This window comes from Triturus cristatus, chromosome 7 (assembly GCF_964204655.1).
Source record: "Triturus cristatus chromosome 7, aTriCri1.1, whole genome shotgun sequence".
NCBI classification, from domain to species: domain Eukaryota; kingdom Metazoa; phylum Chordata; class Amphibia; order Caudata; family Salamandridae; genus Triturus; species Triturus cristatus.
This window is the reverse complement of record NC_140590.1, coordinates 1691413002-1691429166: the sequence shown is the minus strand read 5'-3', so window position 1 is coordinate 1691429166 and position 16165 is coordinate 1691413002. Positions and strand designations below refer to the sequence as shown.

General features: G+C 47.3%; 1 protein-coding gene across 1 annotated transcript in view; it reads left to right on the top strand.

The window, feature by feature from the left end:
- Positions 1-3235, top strand: part of CLSTN3 (calsyntenin 3) — a 126952-nt gene extending 123717 nt beyond the window's left edge. The window contains exon 18 of the mRNA XM_085619878.1: positions 356-3235. Within this exon, the coding sequence (XP_085476004.1) occupies positions 356-499 (144 nt within the window). The 3' untranslated portion in view covers positions 500-3235. The remainder of the gene's footprint in view (positions 1-355) is intronic.
- The last annotated feature ends 12930 nt before the right edge of the window (positions 3236-16165 follow it).

Sequence of the window (16165 nt, the reverse complement as noted above, 5' to 3'; positions counted from 1 at the left end):
CTATCATGACAGTGTATTAAAGGCACCTGAACCTTCTGATAGCAATATAGTACAATATTACACATGTTACATATTATGTATTTTTTATATAACATGATGTAGTCATAGATATTAGTGCTCTTTAGAAAGATTTAGAGCATTTGAGCGCCATCGTGAGTTTAATTTTCATTATTCGTTCAATACAAATTTTCACTAATGTAATGAATATATATATATATATATAAATAACTCTCCTTTATTTCCCTACATATTAAGCATTTATTTAGCACATATCCCGAACTGAATCATCGTTAATTTTGAAATAATAGGTAGTCATCATATGTTTTCTTCTCCTCATTTTCGAAACCCTCAACAGTCGTACGAGAGCCGCCATGAAATTGAAGGTGTTGGGACAGACAGGGACGAAGCCAGTGACTGTGAGGGCGACCATGTTGATGACGACAGCCAGCAGATTGTGGGAGGAACCAATGGTGGAAGTCACATCCGGCGCCACTACTAGAAAATTATTCAAAAAAGGAATGCTGCACTCGCCAGCAGAGAGGACCGCCCCACCACAGCTGCGTCTCGTCACCGTGAATGATATTTATTTATTTTCAGTTTCTATAGATTTTTAAATTTATTTATTTATTTATCTATTTATTTGGGGATTTTTGAGCTGAAGCAAATTTAAATGGGGTCCACCCCAATGAAACCCTCTTGTAAATACCTAAGGGAGAGGGGTAAAATGTCTCCTCCTGCCAAACTTTTCGACCTGCCTGGTAAGAATGTTAGCAGCTTATGTCTGTCATGAAACCCTGAACAAGCTGTTGGGGCAACATTAACAATAATGGAAGTGTTATTGAGGTAAAGGATCCCTCCCTGTAGCATGCTCCCTTTCTTGTCCAGATCCTGCCCCTTCTAAATGGGGGCTTTGACATTGGTGAAGCGAGGCCTTTCTCCCTTTAGCCCACCACCTACATAACATTCAGGTATCCACCCTGCTGTGAATGCGGGGTCTCCCTAACCGCGACAGAGAGGGCAGTGATCGCTCTTTCCTTCCATCACTATTGGCATTTTGTGTTAAATGTTAGCATATGTGAGTCTTCTTCCATCTCACGGTTCTTCAGTACATGTCCTCATGAGGTGCTTCAGTGATTACGTTTCCTTCTCCATCAGTGTTTTATGCCTTCTGTCCACAAGGCGTTCTTCATCAGTCACTGAATTTTTTTCCCGTCTCACAGTGGTTGACCTTTTCAGTGTTAACTTTTCCAGGAAAGTCATTCAACATGGATCTGGGTGGTCGTCTCTCTCAAACATGCTGGGCTTCAAAATTATTATTTTATCTGAATAGCCCTTCGCCGTGGATTGCATCATATTCATTCTCATGGTCGTTGGCTTATCCTACATCAGCTATTCCAGGAGTTCTTAACCCTTAATTACACCCTCTTCTTTGCCAAGCCTGGTCTTGTTTTCCATGTGAACGCTTTGAGAGGTATCCTTCATCACTGATTAGGACAACTTCTCATGTCTACTAGCTTGTTATTTTTTTACTACTGTTCCAAAAGGTCCTTTTTGTCACTGATTGTCTTTCCAAATATTGTAGTGATTAACCTTTCTAATGTTAACTGTTACAAAGAGGTGACTCAGCACCTGCATATACCTCGTTACTTCAAATTTATCATCACTTCTAAGATGTAACACCATCATTCTTTTACATCTCAATTTTCTCTTCTTTTTGTCTTTACAACTTCATTTTTCCATACATTTCGCCCTTTTTATTTATGTTATTTCTCCTCTGTTTTATCTTTAGAGGGTAACCCCCTTTTTCCTCTCCATTTCCCCCTCTTTTCTGTTTTTTTTCACCATGCTCCCCATCTACTAAAGCCTTTTTTGCTCTTTTTGTCTATTCTTTTTTAATTTTTTACAGCTTTGTTCCTACAGTGGTGCCCTCATTCCTCCCTACTCTTTACATTGTTCTTTAATGTTTCTGTATTTCCAGGCTCTATACCTCCATATTTGTGATGCTGTTTTTTGATTCTTTTCTGGGAGTATCACTTTAGAAGCACTGAGTTTGATAGTGTTTACTTCTCTGGGCTGCGGAAATACTCTATATAACACTTGGCGTGTGATGCATAAACAATCCGCAGCAGGCCCTTCGCCAATGCTAATGTATCTTTCTCTCATCATCATGGTTTTTCGTCTGCAGAGTTAACAATTCCCCGCAAGGCCCTTTGCCATTAAAAATGTAAATAATCCCATAGACACCATAACTGGAAACGTCTTATCCCTCCTCGTGGTTGTCGGCCTTTTTGGTATTAATGATGTCTAGGAGGACATTCTCCACTGATAAAGAGTCCATCTCTCTCATGGCTGTTGGCCTTTTATAAACCTTCTACCTGGATCCTGAGAACCCGTTTCCCCATTCAAGATGTTCCTAATGTATTTGCAAGGCTGGTGTAATGATAAGGAAATTCAGTAGAAAGCCACATAGGGCATCAACAGCTGGAACATACCCTTTTACTGTTAAAAGCGTTAAAAAGTCACCACATTGCTAAGGGAACAGGTGAATAATAGGTATTTGTCACTTTCTAACCTGTTAAGGTTCTAAAAGTTTTAACGAAATACTAAACACTCATCCGACACGCCGGCCTTGTTGTATCAGTCGCACCTGAATGCTATAGGCACCCAGGAAACCCCTATTGTCTCTCACTCCCTACAATAGAGGGAAATCTCACAGATGCAACCCTCCACTTTGACCACCATCGATAATGAAGATAGAGTTGACTGAACATCCTTCCACTTCTGTCTCTTGGTTTTCAGTGGCTGTTCCTAACCTTTGGTCCTCCAGTGGCCAATTTGTCCCTTTCCCTTTGAGCCCCATAAGATAGCTGCCCTTTCTCTGTTATGTTCTTCTTATGCCTCAGAACAAGGTAACCCTGTATGCAATGCCTTGGGTTTCAAGGCATGGTTTAAAGGCTTTTGGGAGGAAGGCCTTAGTATGGGAAAGACCGTGGTGGGAGGGAGCAATAAGAGTGAACCAAAAATGAATTCCTTTCAGTTAGATACCTGTTATGATATATATAAATATATATAATTCTCTATTTTTTCAACGTCTTGTCGTAATAATTGTAGCCTGTCTCGTCGCCGTGCGCCATTTTGTTGTGCAAGACTTCACCAGTGTCTCTGTAAAGCTGTCAATAATAAACAAAATGGTCAGAAAAACAGGATTTTAAGAAAAAGAGAACAATGAGCATATTTGTGTCTCATTTGTGAGTGACAATGTTTGTATGTTAAGTGTGTGAATCTGTAGGTTGTGTCTGTTGTTGTATGTTTATGAGTGCATGCCTGTTGTTTTGGAGGCAAAGAAATATACTATAGTTCCCAAGTTGTCAATTGTGGTACCAGTAGTTTCCGTACCTAAACACATTTTAATGATTCTGCAATATCACATTATCCCCTCTGTCTGCTATTTCTCTTGTTTTCCAATGAAGGAAAGAGAGAGAGGGAGAGAAGGAGAGAGAGAGAGAGAGAGAGGGAGAAAGAGAGCGAGAGAGAGAGAGAGAGAGAGAGAGAGAGAGAGAGGGAGAGAGGGAGGGAGAGAGAGGGAGAGAGAGAGAAAGAGAGAAAGAGAGAAAGAGAGGGAGGGAGAGAGAGAGAGAGAGAGAGGGAGAGAGAGAGAGACAGAGAGAGAGAGAGAAAGAAAGAGAGGGAGGGAGGGAGAGAGAGAGAGAGAGAGAGAGAGAGAGAGAGAGAGAGGGAGAGAGAGAGAGAGAGAGAGAATTCTAATTTGCACTTGTGGTCTACCTCTTTGAAATGCATGGAATGTGTCTCTCTGTATTTGTATGGTGTGCATGTGTATTTCGTTTATCTGTACATGTCTGACTGAAAGAGATCCAGGTGAACATCTTTGAGACAAGCGTGATTTCTTAGCATATATTAGCAAGAACAATGGTTCCTTTGTAAAAAATGATTGTAAGAATTCTTTGTGATGTAGAAGGCTTAGAAAGTCCACTCCTGTGAACATCTCGTACGTCTATTGCCTTTACTTAGAAATTAATAATATGATCAAGGCTACAACTTCCATCTTTGTTTCAAACAAGACCAGAGTCAAATTGTCAATCAACATCTCTTTTTTATTTTTATATCTTTTTTGGCTACAGTAATCCAGAGAACAACTTTTGCAAAGAGGTGCTCCAAGTGAGAAATGGTGTAGTGCAAGTGATTAGTGAATATGATAAGGCATTGCACAGCACATGATTTGTATATAACAAGAAATGGCAAAAAATAGAGACCAGTCTCATATATTTATGAAAATGTCTGATTTGTTCTTCCTGAATATTTGTTAATGGCTACTATTAAAGTCAACGGGGTGACCCTGTGTCCCTTGGAACCTGGGTATTGACGTTATAATCTAGACAACAGATCCGTAGGGGAGCAAATAATTCCTTTAGGGTAATAGAAATGTACAAATAGGAAATTGTTCTTTATCTAAAGCACATACAAAAGCTTATTAGGTATGAGTATATATTTTCCTTTCAAATATCTCTTTTAGTAATTCAACAGACTGTCATACAACAAGTATAAACAATGCGAACAAATAATTAGTGAGTGATGTGACATGTGGTGAACAAGGTGAGGAAAGTGTCTGCCAAAACATAAACACATAAATGACACAACATGATAAAAAAAAATGTGCATATGCTGGCTTTAGTTGTGCTGTTTCTGTTAGAACAATAAATATATATATATTTTTTAAATGATAAAAAATATACATATATCTCTGTCCAGATGTTTAGTTCAGACAGTAACCCGAAATATCAACTTTTTTATGGTTACAATGACTATGGACATGAGTCAGTGGTACGTTGACGTTTCGACCCAAGTGTCTGTACTATAGGGTCATCACGTAGGGTCTTCGCCAGGACAAAAACAGTGTGACAGCCGGGTAGAAGTTAAATGCACTCTTCCCATCCTGGAAGGAGTGAAGTAAGGATCTTGTCAAGGCATCATGAAACATTTGACTTTGTTAGAAAGTCGTCTTCAACATGGGCAAGAACTGGGCACCGATAGGCTCCCAGTGAATAATCAAAGGTCAGTGCTGACATGGCCCCAAAGATTAAGCAGAAGTTGATTAAATGGTTGGGTAAACCCTCCAGAGGGGACAAAGATCATCTGATTCACGGATCACAAAAGAAAGGAAATACGGAACAATCATTCCCGGTATGTCATGCACGGATTGCAGAGTCGCACTTGATGCAAACAGGAACCGTCAGCTACTCAGTACTTAGTAGCTGAGGGTTCCTGTTTGCATCAAGTGCAACTCCGCAATCCATACAAGACATCCCGGAAACGATTGTTCCGTATCCTTGACAGCGCCGACCTTGGATTATTCACTGGGAGCCTATCGCCTTTGTGTCGACCACCCAAATTGCCTTGTTAGCAACGTCTGGAATGCATTTGAAGTGGTGTGGACTATGGCATAAACACAATCTGGAAGAGATGTGGTCTATTACTAGAGGTTTTGAGGTAGAAGTGGTGTGATAAGGGCAAAACGGATTTATGTCAGCAGGCAATGTTTTAAATATAAAGGGTTAAGTCGCCTATCGATCAAAAACGTGATGACGGGGAAAAGAGGCGAGGAAGGGGTCAGGGAGGTGGTGGAATGGAGGACAACAGAGACAAATGGAAAAAAAATCAAAAATAATTTACCTGCTGCCCTCCAGCATTGCATCGCACTCTTCTGCTCCTCTCCTCTCCGCAGCAGGCAGGCACCGGCTCCCAGAATGCCCTGTGGCGAATCCTGAAGATGCTCTCAGGGATGACAGCAGCTTCAGGATTGGATTTAGGGCTGATAATTTGCGCTCCAGGACAGACTGGCAGCCTGTGCATGCTCTCTCCAACCCCAGCAATGCACGTAGAGTTGGAGAGAGCTTCACTGCTCACTAGGGTTTGGCCGGCCTCAAACGCCACTGCACTCTTAGGGATTCTCTTGAAGTTCGGCATGGACAATATAATCAAATAAAATTGTAGATTCCCAGGGCTGTTTTCTCTTCCTATCCACCTTGCTACATTTTCTCTTCCTTATCTTGGCTCAGATTATTCACTGGGATTATCAGGGGACGCAAGGTGCCATTGTTTATGAGTTTCTGTCTGGTCAAAACCCAAAAACAAAATTTTAAATCACTTAGGTCATAATTAAAATTAGAGCTGTTTTTTTTTAAAAGATTGGATTTTAATTTTAGTTTTCAATTACTGAAATGCATATTTAATGGACAACAAACAGTTTGGAAAATCTAGGAAGCATCACAAGCAGGACCAGTGAAGGAAATTTGCATCACCTAAACTTACAATACTATACGTACTTCAAGGCAGGTTCACCACAGCTTCCCAAGACCTGTCACTAGTAACATCCGGCATCTGTCTTTGACCTGAGGGGACTGCCGGTGGAACCTTAGATGGTCTCATCCTGTACTCACTGACCCTAAGCAGGTACCAGAAACCTTCTGGACAGTGCTACTGATCAGTGCCAGGATCTTTGAATGGGAGGGCAGACGCCAAGATACAGACAGTCGGATCAAATAAGGTTGGGGGGGAACACTAGGTCTTAGCAGATCTGTGTAGACAGGCGGACGCTATGGACCAGCAGCATCATTCATCATTCAATCATTGCACGTGGTACTGATGGCTTTGCCGGTACTGGGATGGAATCAATATTTGGCCCCTATCACTTTGGTCTCCCTCATCTCTTCTCGTTTAGTGATACCTCTCTCATTTGATGACTCCTCCCTCTTTGATTTCATCGCATCCACCTCTCTCATTCTCACATAGATTTTCCAGCTTCTGACCTTACAATATTTGCACATTTTCCTCTTACTGGTCTAACTCCCAACTTTCCTTTCATCTCACTCAACGTTCATGTCACTGTGTTTTCCCTTTCTTTCTGCCTTCTCCACATCTTGCATTTCGTGTTGTCTCTTCTTTCTTTTGCTCTTGCTATCCTCAGTCCTTGTGGTTTTCTTCTCCTTATTCTGTCCCTCTTACTTTCTCTTTTATCTCTTATATTTCCACCCATTTTCTTTTCCACTCATCATTTCCACTCCCTTTATGTTTACGTTTATTTCGGGCTCCCTTTGCTTCCATCTCACAGCTTATATTCTATGTTTCTTTGCCTTTCCCCATCACCATCAGCCCCATCCGTGCGAGGGGGGGCAAGCTCCAGGGGTCCCCCTCAGCACAGTACCCTGGCCTGAGAGCTCCTGATTGAGTCCAGAGGGGGCCCCTCCAAGCACCTTGCGGGGGCTCAAGTTTTCTTATGCCACTTATCACGTTGATGCCGGTGCTGCACTGAACTTTGAAAGAAATTTTAACAAATGAACCGATTAAATCAAATCCATTTTATCCATTTTTTTGGTTGATTTTAATCAAAGGTATTTTTATGCAATTTTTCTTATTATTTTGCACGGTTATATTTAGAATGATTCAACCATATCTACAAAAATATTCATAATCAAAAAAGGACAAACACTAAGATGCATTTCAAATATTTACATAACATTACATAAACACATACGAATAACCACACAGCTAGCGTACCTCAGACATTCAGACAATAGACAACAATCAATTAACAATTTACACTTATATGTACAAAGAACAGACCATAAGTGAATAACACTTGCACTATTTAAAAAACGTCTATTTTTTAGATTTGTTTGGCAGTTATTTGGCTGAAGGCGAAGACAGGTCAAGGTAGGTCAACGCGTTTCGAATCCCTTCACCGGGGATTCTCATCAGGACCAAAACTATCTAGAATTTGAAGTAACGCAATCAAAGCTCTAATTGGATGGTAGGAGAACGTCCAATAAAAGGATTGGCAGGTGTATGTGGTGTCTTATTTAAACGTCTGTGGCCCCTTATTTATCCTGGGCGGTGTCGGAAAGCTCTAGTCAGGAGTAGCGAGTCAAAATAATTCACCAGCCGAAATCTGATCAATCTCGTAAAGCAAGCGCCCTTGGAGCCGACGTGAACCGTGCACAATGACCTGCCAATCCTACCTTGACCTGTCTTCGCCTTCAGCCAAATAACTGCCAAACAAATCTAAAAAATAGACGTTTTTTAAATAGTGCAAGTGTTATTCACTTATGGTCTGTTCTTTGTACATATAAGTGTAAATTGTTAATTGATTGTTGTCTATTGTCTGAATGTCTGAGGTACGCTAGCTGTGTGGTTATTCGTATGTGTTTATGTAATGTTATGTAAATATTTGAAATGCATCTTAGTGTTTGTCCTTTTTTGATTATGAATATTTTTGTAGATATGGTTGAATCATTCTAAATATAACCGTGCAAAATAATAAGAAAAATTGCATAAAAATACCTTTGATTAAAATCAACCAAAAAAAATGGATAAAATGGATTTGATTTAATCGGTTCATTTGTTAAAATTTCTTTCAAAGTTCAGTGCAGCACCGGCATCCTCTTTTGTTCTATTTGATTATTTTGACTTGGCCCTGCTGCCTATGAGTCAAAATCCAAGCTTGTCTTGCTACTTATCACGTTGAGTCATTTCTTCTCCAAGACCCCCTGCCCCTCTGTCCTGCTGTCTCTTCCCCAGGTCACTTGTGCGTTTTAGTGCTGGGATTGAGGAGACGAGAACATCACACAAACCACCAGTGCTGCCTACATAAGTAGTAGCATTACAAGATTCACTCAGAAGAGGTGCTGCATAAGTGGGGGGGGGGGTGGCTTGGCGCCGATGGAGTGAGCAGCAAGCTCACAATCTCCAGTCGGTCGTCCGCCATCCGAGGTCATCCTGACACCCTGAGCGAATCCAGGGCCCCCACAGTGCACCCCCACAGCACATAGGGAGTGCTGTACCACATAGACGAAGAAATCCCGGATGACAGGCTGAAATTGGCGAAGTTCTGGGAGCCGATCGCGGCCGCGAGGCGAGCCAAGATGGAGGCGCCCAGCAAAGAGTAGCGGAGCTGGGAGGACAGCCCGGACGGAGCAGAGACAGAACATATCGGTGGGTGTCCCCCCAGAAGTCACACCGGAGGGGCAGAGCGGGAGCTGATGCAGGCTTGACAGTGACCCCGCGTGGCAAGCCCGAGTGCGGAGCCGGGCAGTGGCCGGGGAAATAGTGAGAAGAGGAGACGAGGGCCTCTTAAAGGATGATGACCGCCACGCCGATCTCATGAGGTGAGAGGGTGGCGACAGCGTCAGGTGGAGAGACACAGGAGCAGTGCCTCCCTCCCCTTGAGGCTGATGGACACTGTAGGATGGGGGCGCTAGCGAGGAGCAAGCGGTGCCCCTGTGACACTTGTGGCCTGCTAGACTCCTGGTGGCCGTGTCGTGTAGGGCCCCAACGAGAGACCTAGACGGGCGGCTAGAGACCCCTGGGGAGACTCTCCCACCATACAGTAGGGCACACGGCGGGTAGCGGTTGGAACACTGAGGGACAGAAGTATGTGAAGCGGGCTGGTAGGCCGGAGAACTAGGCCTGCACTGGGCGAGAGGGCCTTGCTATACCTGAACACGTGGGGATTTGATAAAGGGGTGGACAGAGTCCCAGTGTTGGGTGAGAGGAGACAGTGCGACTGAACGCCCCCCCCCCAAATGGGGAGAGGGCTGCATGCCCTGAATGAACAGTATATGGCTGAGGAGCAGACCTAGCACTACTGTTACAAAGTGGTCCTGAATGCTTGAGACCCTACCCGCAGAGCCAGTGTTTGTGAAGGCCCAGCTGGGAGAAGGCGGAGCGGCGCTTCTGGAGGAGGAGGCAGTGAGAGGACTGGGTCACTGACGGGCCCGTGTGCCAAACAGGCTGGAAGGAGCATGCGCTCTAGGGCAGAGGCGCTTGGGGGCTTCCAGGGGCTCTTGTCCAGGCCCTGTGGACAGTGAAGACTGCGGCACGGGTTGGAGCCTGTTTGTAGCAGCGGTCAACGGTGGCAGCGACCGGCGGGGGCAGGAACTGATGCCTTGTGCCTGGGTCTGAAGACCTGGATGCGTGCCGACAGCGGGTCCCACCGGTGCGGGGCTGCAGAGTGAGTGACTGGGGCGGTGAAGAAACAGCCTACACATACCCTACGTGCTGGTGGGGCCTGGGCACCCCCCAAGAGAACGCAACGCTCTGAGGGATGGAACCTGTGGTGGACTAGATGGCTGGCGAGACACCGGGGCCTACCGAAGGGCGCCTGCCGGAACAGATGGGCACACGACCAGCGGGGGTGGCCTGCAGCACCTCATGAGTACGCGCAGCACAGGGCGGGAGGACGCCATGGGGAAGCCCCTCAAAAAGAAGGCCAGGGAAGAACCCACAACGGGTAGGCATTCAGACAAGAATGAGAGGGCCTCAACGCAGAAGGAACACCCTGTAGACCCCATGCTGCAGGATATATTGCAGGCTATTATCACATCCAGTGAACGCCTGGAAGGAAAAATTGACTCTTTGAGCCTAGACATGGGATTGCTCTGAAAAGACCACAAAAAGCTGGCGGACCGGGTCAAGGCAAATGAAGGGGAACTAGCTGAAGCAATGCCGGCGCTCACAGACATGAAGCAACAAATGTCTATGCTGGAAACTAAAGTGCGGGCGCTGGAGGGCAGGGCTGAAGACGCTGAAAACCGGTCACGCAGAAGCAACCTGAGAATCATGGGCCTGCCAGAGAAAATTGAAGGCCGCAGCATGACTGACCACCTTGAAAAGTGGCTCAGAGAAGAAGTGGCACCGAACGGCTTATCGAATTTCTTCGCCCTGGAAAGGGCGCACCGTGTCCCCGCAAAGCCGCCCCTGCAGGAGAACCACCTCGGGTGGTGATAGCGAAACTCCTTCACTACAAGGACAGAGATCACATCCTAGCCCAGGCGCCTTAGAGGAGACATGTAAGTGCACAATTCCACGGTGCGTATTTTCCCGGACTTTTCACGAGAAGTGCAGCGGCGGAGGGGGTCCTGCCGGGATGTGAAACAGAGGCTGCGACAACTGAACTACAAATACGGGATGCAGTACCCGGCCACGCTGCGAGTTACCACGGACGGGGGCACGGAGTTCTTCACAACCCCTCAGGAGGCGTCCGACTGGTTGGACCGACATAGAGGGGCAGAACAGCCACGAGACCCGCCAAAGGGAAGGCGACGAGGAACCCGCTCCAGGAACAGGAGGACCGGGACAGAGACTCTGGCACCTTCGCAGGAGGAGGTGCAGCTTGAACAGCAGAGCGCGATGCAAGTGGTGGCCCTGATCAGCGGAGGGGCGAGGAGCCAGGACCCTCCTGAGGGCAGTGAGGCTGCAGTGGACACCAACTCCGAGATTGGGTCCAGCGACTCTGAAGCGCAGAGTGTGACACTTCGGAATGTCAACCCGCAAACGGCGGATGACATCATGTAGTGGAGCGGAGCAGTGGACTGAGATGCGCATAACTGGACTTCTGTGGGGCGCTCCTGCCTCTACATTAAGGTACAGGGGGAAATGAGGGGAGAATGCTGTGGGGAGGACCTCTGAGGTTACGGAGGGGGATGGCAGCCGCAGAGACTGGGAGAGCATCGATGAGTGGCCACCCCCTGGGACTGATTGATTGAACTGCAAGCAGTCACTTGTAGACATTTTAAACTAGTTTGGATGTTTTTTTTCCTGCTTATCCTAGGGAGTGGGAATTGGGGAACATGTTAACTGTTGAATTGGGGGGGAAACCTTGAGTTGCAGTGTGCAAGGCACCACACAGGTTCGAGTGGGGGAGGCGCGCAGGGGGCGCCACCCAGCCAGGAAGGCGATCAGGCCACAATAACACCTGATCATGGGGACAAACAGCACTACAAATGTATTACCAGGAATATTTGGGGCATGCATACCATGTCAAAAGGCCACAAGGTCCTCTCATACATTAGCAGCCGGGGAGCCCAGATAGCCCTCCAGCAGGAAACACACCTAACACAGAAGGAAGGGCAGGCATTACACAGCCGGTGGAGAGGGCAGCTCTTTTACACCAGTTATTCGGCCTATGCGCGAGGGGCATTAATATGGGTTCAAGTGGGAGTCTCGTTCCAACTGCTAAGCTCAGTGATAGACCCGGAGGGTCACTATGTGGCCATAAAGGAGCGACTAGAGGGTTGAGAGATTAACATGATTAGTGTCTAAGCCCTCAACGTAGAACAACCTGCCTTCTTTGCGACGCTGAGCCACAGACTAGCACAATACTTTGCGGGTACTGTTATAGTGAGGGGCGATTTTAATAGCGTAGATGACATACTTTTGGACAGGTCCCACCCCCCATCGCAAAACTCCCAAGCGGCGCGCGCCTCTCATGCGTTCAATACATGGCGGCAGAGCTGGGTCTGATCGATGCATGGCAAACCCTAAACCCACAGGGAAGGGACTACTCCTACTTCTCAGCGGTCCATGAGGTGCACGCACGCCTAGATGCTTTCCTATGCTCAGTAGATTTTCAACGTCATGTCACTGCTGCGGAATACCTTGCAAGCACCATCTCGGACCATAATCCGCTGGTCTTGTCCCTGAAATGGGCGCACCCGCCAACAGCGATTCCTACGTGGCGACTTCGCCCGGACACTCTGGAAGACTAGGTCTTTAGAGAGGATGTTAGAGGCGAAATAACGCACTATTTCCAAACTAATACGGGAACGACTGCATCGCTGAACAAAGAGTGGGATGCTTTCAAGGTGATTTTGAGGGGTCAATGTACTACACGTGCCACAGGCGTCAGGCGCGTCATCGTGCGAGAAGTAGAGGGGGCAGAGTCAGCTCTCAGAGAGGTGGAACGCGGAAGGCCAGGGCACCCGGAGCTTCAACAGGCACTCTTAGATGCCAAGGAGGAAGTGGCGAAGCAAACGGAGAGGCTTAGGAGCTTCGTTTATAAGAAATACTTAGAGCGTACGCATGCCGAGAAGCACAAGTCAGGATCACTATTGGCATGGCTGACGAACCCGGTGAGTAAGGGTTCTCCCCTAGTGGAGTTAGAAGATGAGTGGGGGGTCAGACATTTCACACAAGAAAAGATCAATGAGGTCATTGCGCGCTTCTATGCCAAACTTTATAAGAGGACGTGCACAAGCGAACCTGCAGATGTAAGGGACTATCTGGCTGACCTACCACTGACAAGCTTGAGCCCGGAAGTGGCAGGACTACTGGGGGCTGATATCAAGCAGCGGGAGATACGGGTTGTCATCAAGGGCATGGCGCGAAACAAGACCCTGGGTACAGATGGCCTACCGGCCGAATTTTGCGCAACATATATGGACGAGCTGACCCCCCGCCTGGTCACAATGTACCAAGGGGCCCGAGAGCTTGGAGACCTACCTGTAAGTGCCAGAGAGGCCCTTATTGTCCCCATACCCAAGCCAGGGAAGGAACCCCATGACTATACGGCCTGCAAGCCACTGTCCATGCTGAACATGGACTATAAAATCCTGAGTAAAATCCTTGCATCACGCTTACTACCACACATGCTCCTCCTGGTTCACGCGGATCAGGCGGGGTTTATCCCGGGGCGGAATACGGCCATAAATATTAGACGACTCCTGGCAGTGAAGGGTACGACAAGCGAGACGCGGCAGTGTTCGCAGTGGATATAGAGAATGCATTTGACAGCCTGGAGTGGCAGTATTTATATGAAGTCCTGGCCAAAATGGGTCTGGGGGAGGGATTCCTGACATGGGTGCAGCTTCTATACACATTCCCGACAGCCCGCGTGCGCACTGGGAGGATCATCTCACCTAGACAGAGGGTGGAGAGAGGCACGAGGCAGGGATGTCCCCTCTCCCCGCTCCTGTTCGCCCTGGCTATGGAACCGCTGGCGTGCAGGGCCAGGAGCGGCCAGGACTACAGGGGCCTGGAGACGGTAACGGGGCAGCATTTTATAGCATTGTATGTGGATGACCTCTTGATATTTTTACGTAATACAGCAGGCGAATTGCATGGAGCGCGCAAACATGCTGGCCCGCTTTGGCACTGTGTCTGGCCTTCAGGTCAATTGGCAAAAATCCAGCTTATATCCACTGGCGCCCGATACCCCCCAACACTTATTCTGAAACACTTAAGTTGGGAACCTAACTGCCTGCAGTACCTTAGAGTTAAAATATATCACAGAGCGATGGACTTATTGGAAGGCAATGTGGGTAAGGCGGTGAGGTCAGCGAAAGCAGCAATGGACTTCTGGGGAACGCTCCCGCTGTCCGTGGCTGGGAGGGTAGCAGTCCTGAAAATGGTAACATTACCACGCCTACTATACTATTTCGGGACTCTACCGGTGTGGATCCCACGAGGGATGTTCAAAGAGCTTGACTCAATGATCACATCATTCATTTGGGGTACAGGCAGAAGGAGAGTGTCATTGGCGTCGCTGCGGTGCCCCACAGCGGAGGGTGGGCTCGCAGTGCCTGACCTCGAGAGTTACTATTTAGCTGCACAACTATACTGGCTGATCCAATGGTTGGCAGTGGATCGTAACCCAGACAGGGAACAATTCCCAACTGCACCAGATACTGCGACTCTGGCGAAAATCCTTCTGCGAGTGCGTCGAACTACGTCCGAGGACACAACTGCAACTAGGGTGGTGGTGCGCAGCTGGACCAGATACTTGAAGAAGGTGGGCGCTGCGACTCCCTATTCCCCTGACATACCAATCACGATGCTGCGCTATCTTCCACAGGGGAAACACTGGGCAGGGCTGGAGGATTGGGTTGAGGCAGGACTAAGAGAGATGGGAGACCTATACCGAGACTCCACGCTACTTCCCTTTGAAGACCTGCAAACTGTGTGTGACTTACCTGGGGGTCACTTCCTGAAGCACAGGGCCCTAACACGCAGGATTAGGACACATTGGAGGGGTGGGGGTGCGGAGCCGCGAGCGCTGGTGGGATGCCGGTGTGTCGCGCTGTCAGCAGGAAGAATTAAGATGGTGTCCTGCCTCTATAAGGCAATACAGAGGGATATGCAAAAGCCATTAGAGCGCTTGCGATTACAGTGGGAGGAAGACCTAGGTAAACAGATACCAGAGAGAGAGTGGGATAAAATCCTAGAACGTACCCCAAAAGCATCTAGGAATGCGCGATTTAAATTAATTAACTACTATGTGCTGCATAGAGCATATCTAACGCCGGCCCGCATTAGGAAGCATTTTGTTGCGGAATCTGCGGCTTGCCCGAGATGCGGGGAAAGGGAGGCGCACATACTCCATATGTTCTGGGACTGCCCACTATTGCAAATCTTTTCGGGGGAAATACGGCAGGTAATAGGCGATCTGGTTGATAAAGAGCTTCCACAGACCCCAGAGCACTTCCTCCTGGGGTGGTTTCCTCATACAGCCAAAAATAAGGTGACGGGAAAGTATCAGGACCTTGCCTATGTCTTTGCCAAGAGGGAGATTGCCAGGAACGGGAAAGCGCCAGGAGGGCCGCGGATCACCACTTGGAAAAAAAGAGCTCGAGAAGTGGGCGGGAGCGGAAGGTAGATTGCTACTCCGAGAGGCCAGCCGGGGAATAGGCAAGATGGAGAGGACCAGAGCCTGGGAAAGCCTAGTATGTGAACTCGTGGCGACTGAGCAGGATGATATTAGTGGGGCGGGCACTCCAAGGGTGGCAGAACCGGACCCAGACGATGGACAAGAGGGACAACCAGCCTAAAGCATTCAGGAGGTATAGCATTCTAATACATGGCCTTTGGGGGACTCGCGCCCGAGAACCCAGTAGTATGTAGACACCACAGCCTGTCTTTCAGAATGCATCTCAAGGGGGGAGGGGGGATAGTTTTGTTTCTGCGGGACTGTTGATGAACAGATACCAGAGACTGTCAATGATGCGTTATGCACAGTTGATATTAGATCCGAATGTCCGAAATGCATATTTGTGTTGACACTGTTTAAATGCCAATAAAATATGGTTAAAAAAAGAGGTGCTGCATAAGTACTAGCATTACAAGCTTGACTCACAACAGATGCTGCATAAGTACTAGCATTACAAGCTTGACTCACAACAGGTGCTGCATAAGTACTAGCATTACAAGCTTCACTCACAACAGGTGCTGCCTAAGTACTAGCATTACAAGCTTCACTCACACCAGGCACTGCATAAGCACTAGAATTACAAGCTTCACTCACAACAGGTGCTGCCTAAGTACTAGCATTACAAGCTTCACTCACACCAGGCACTGCATAAGTACTAGCATTACAAGC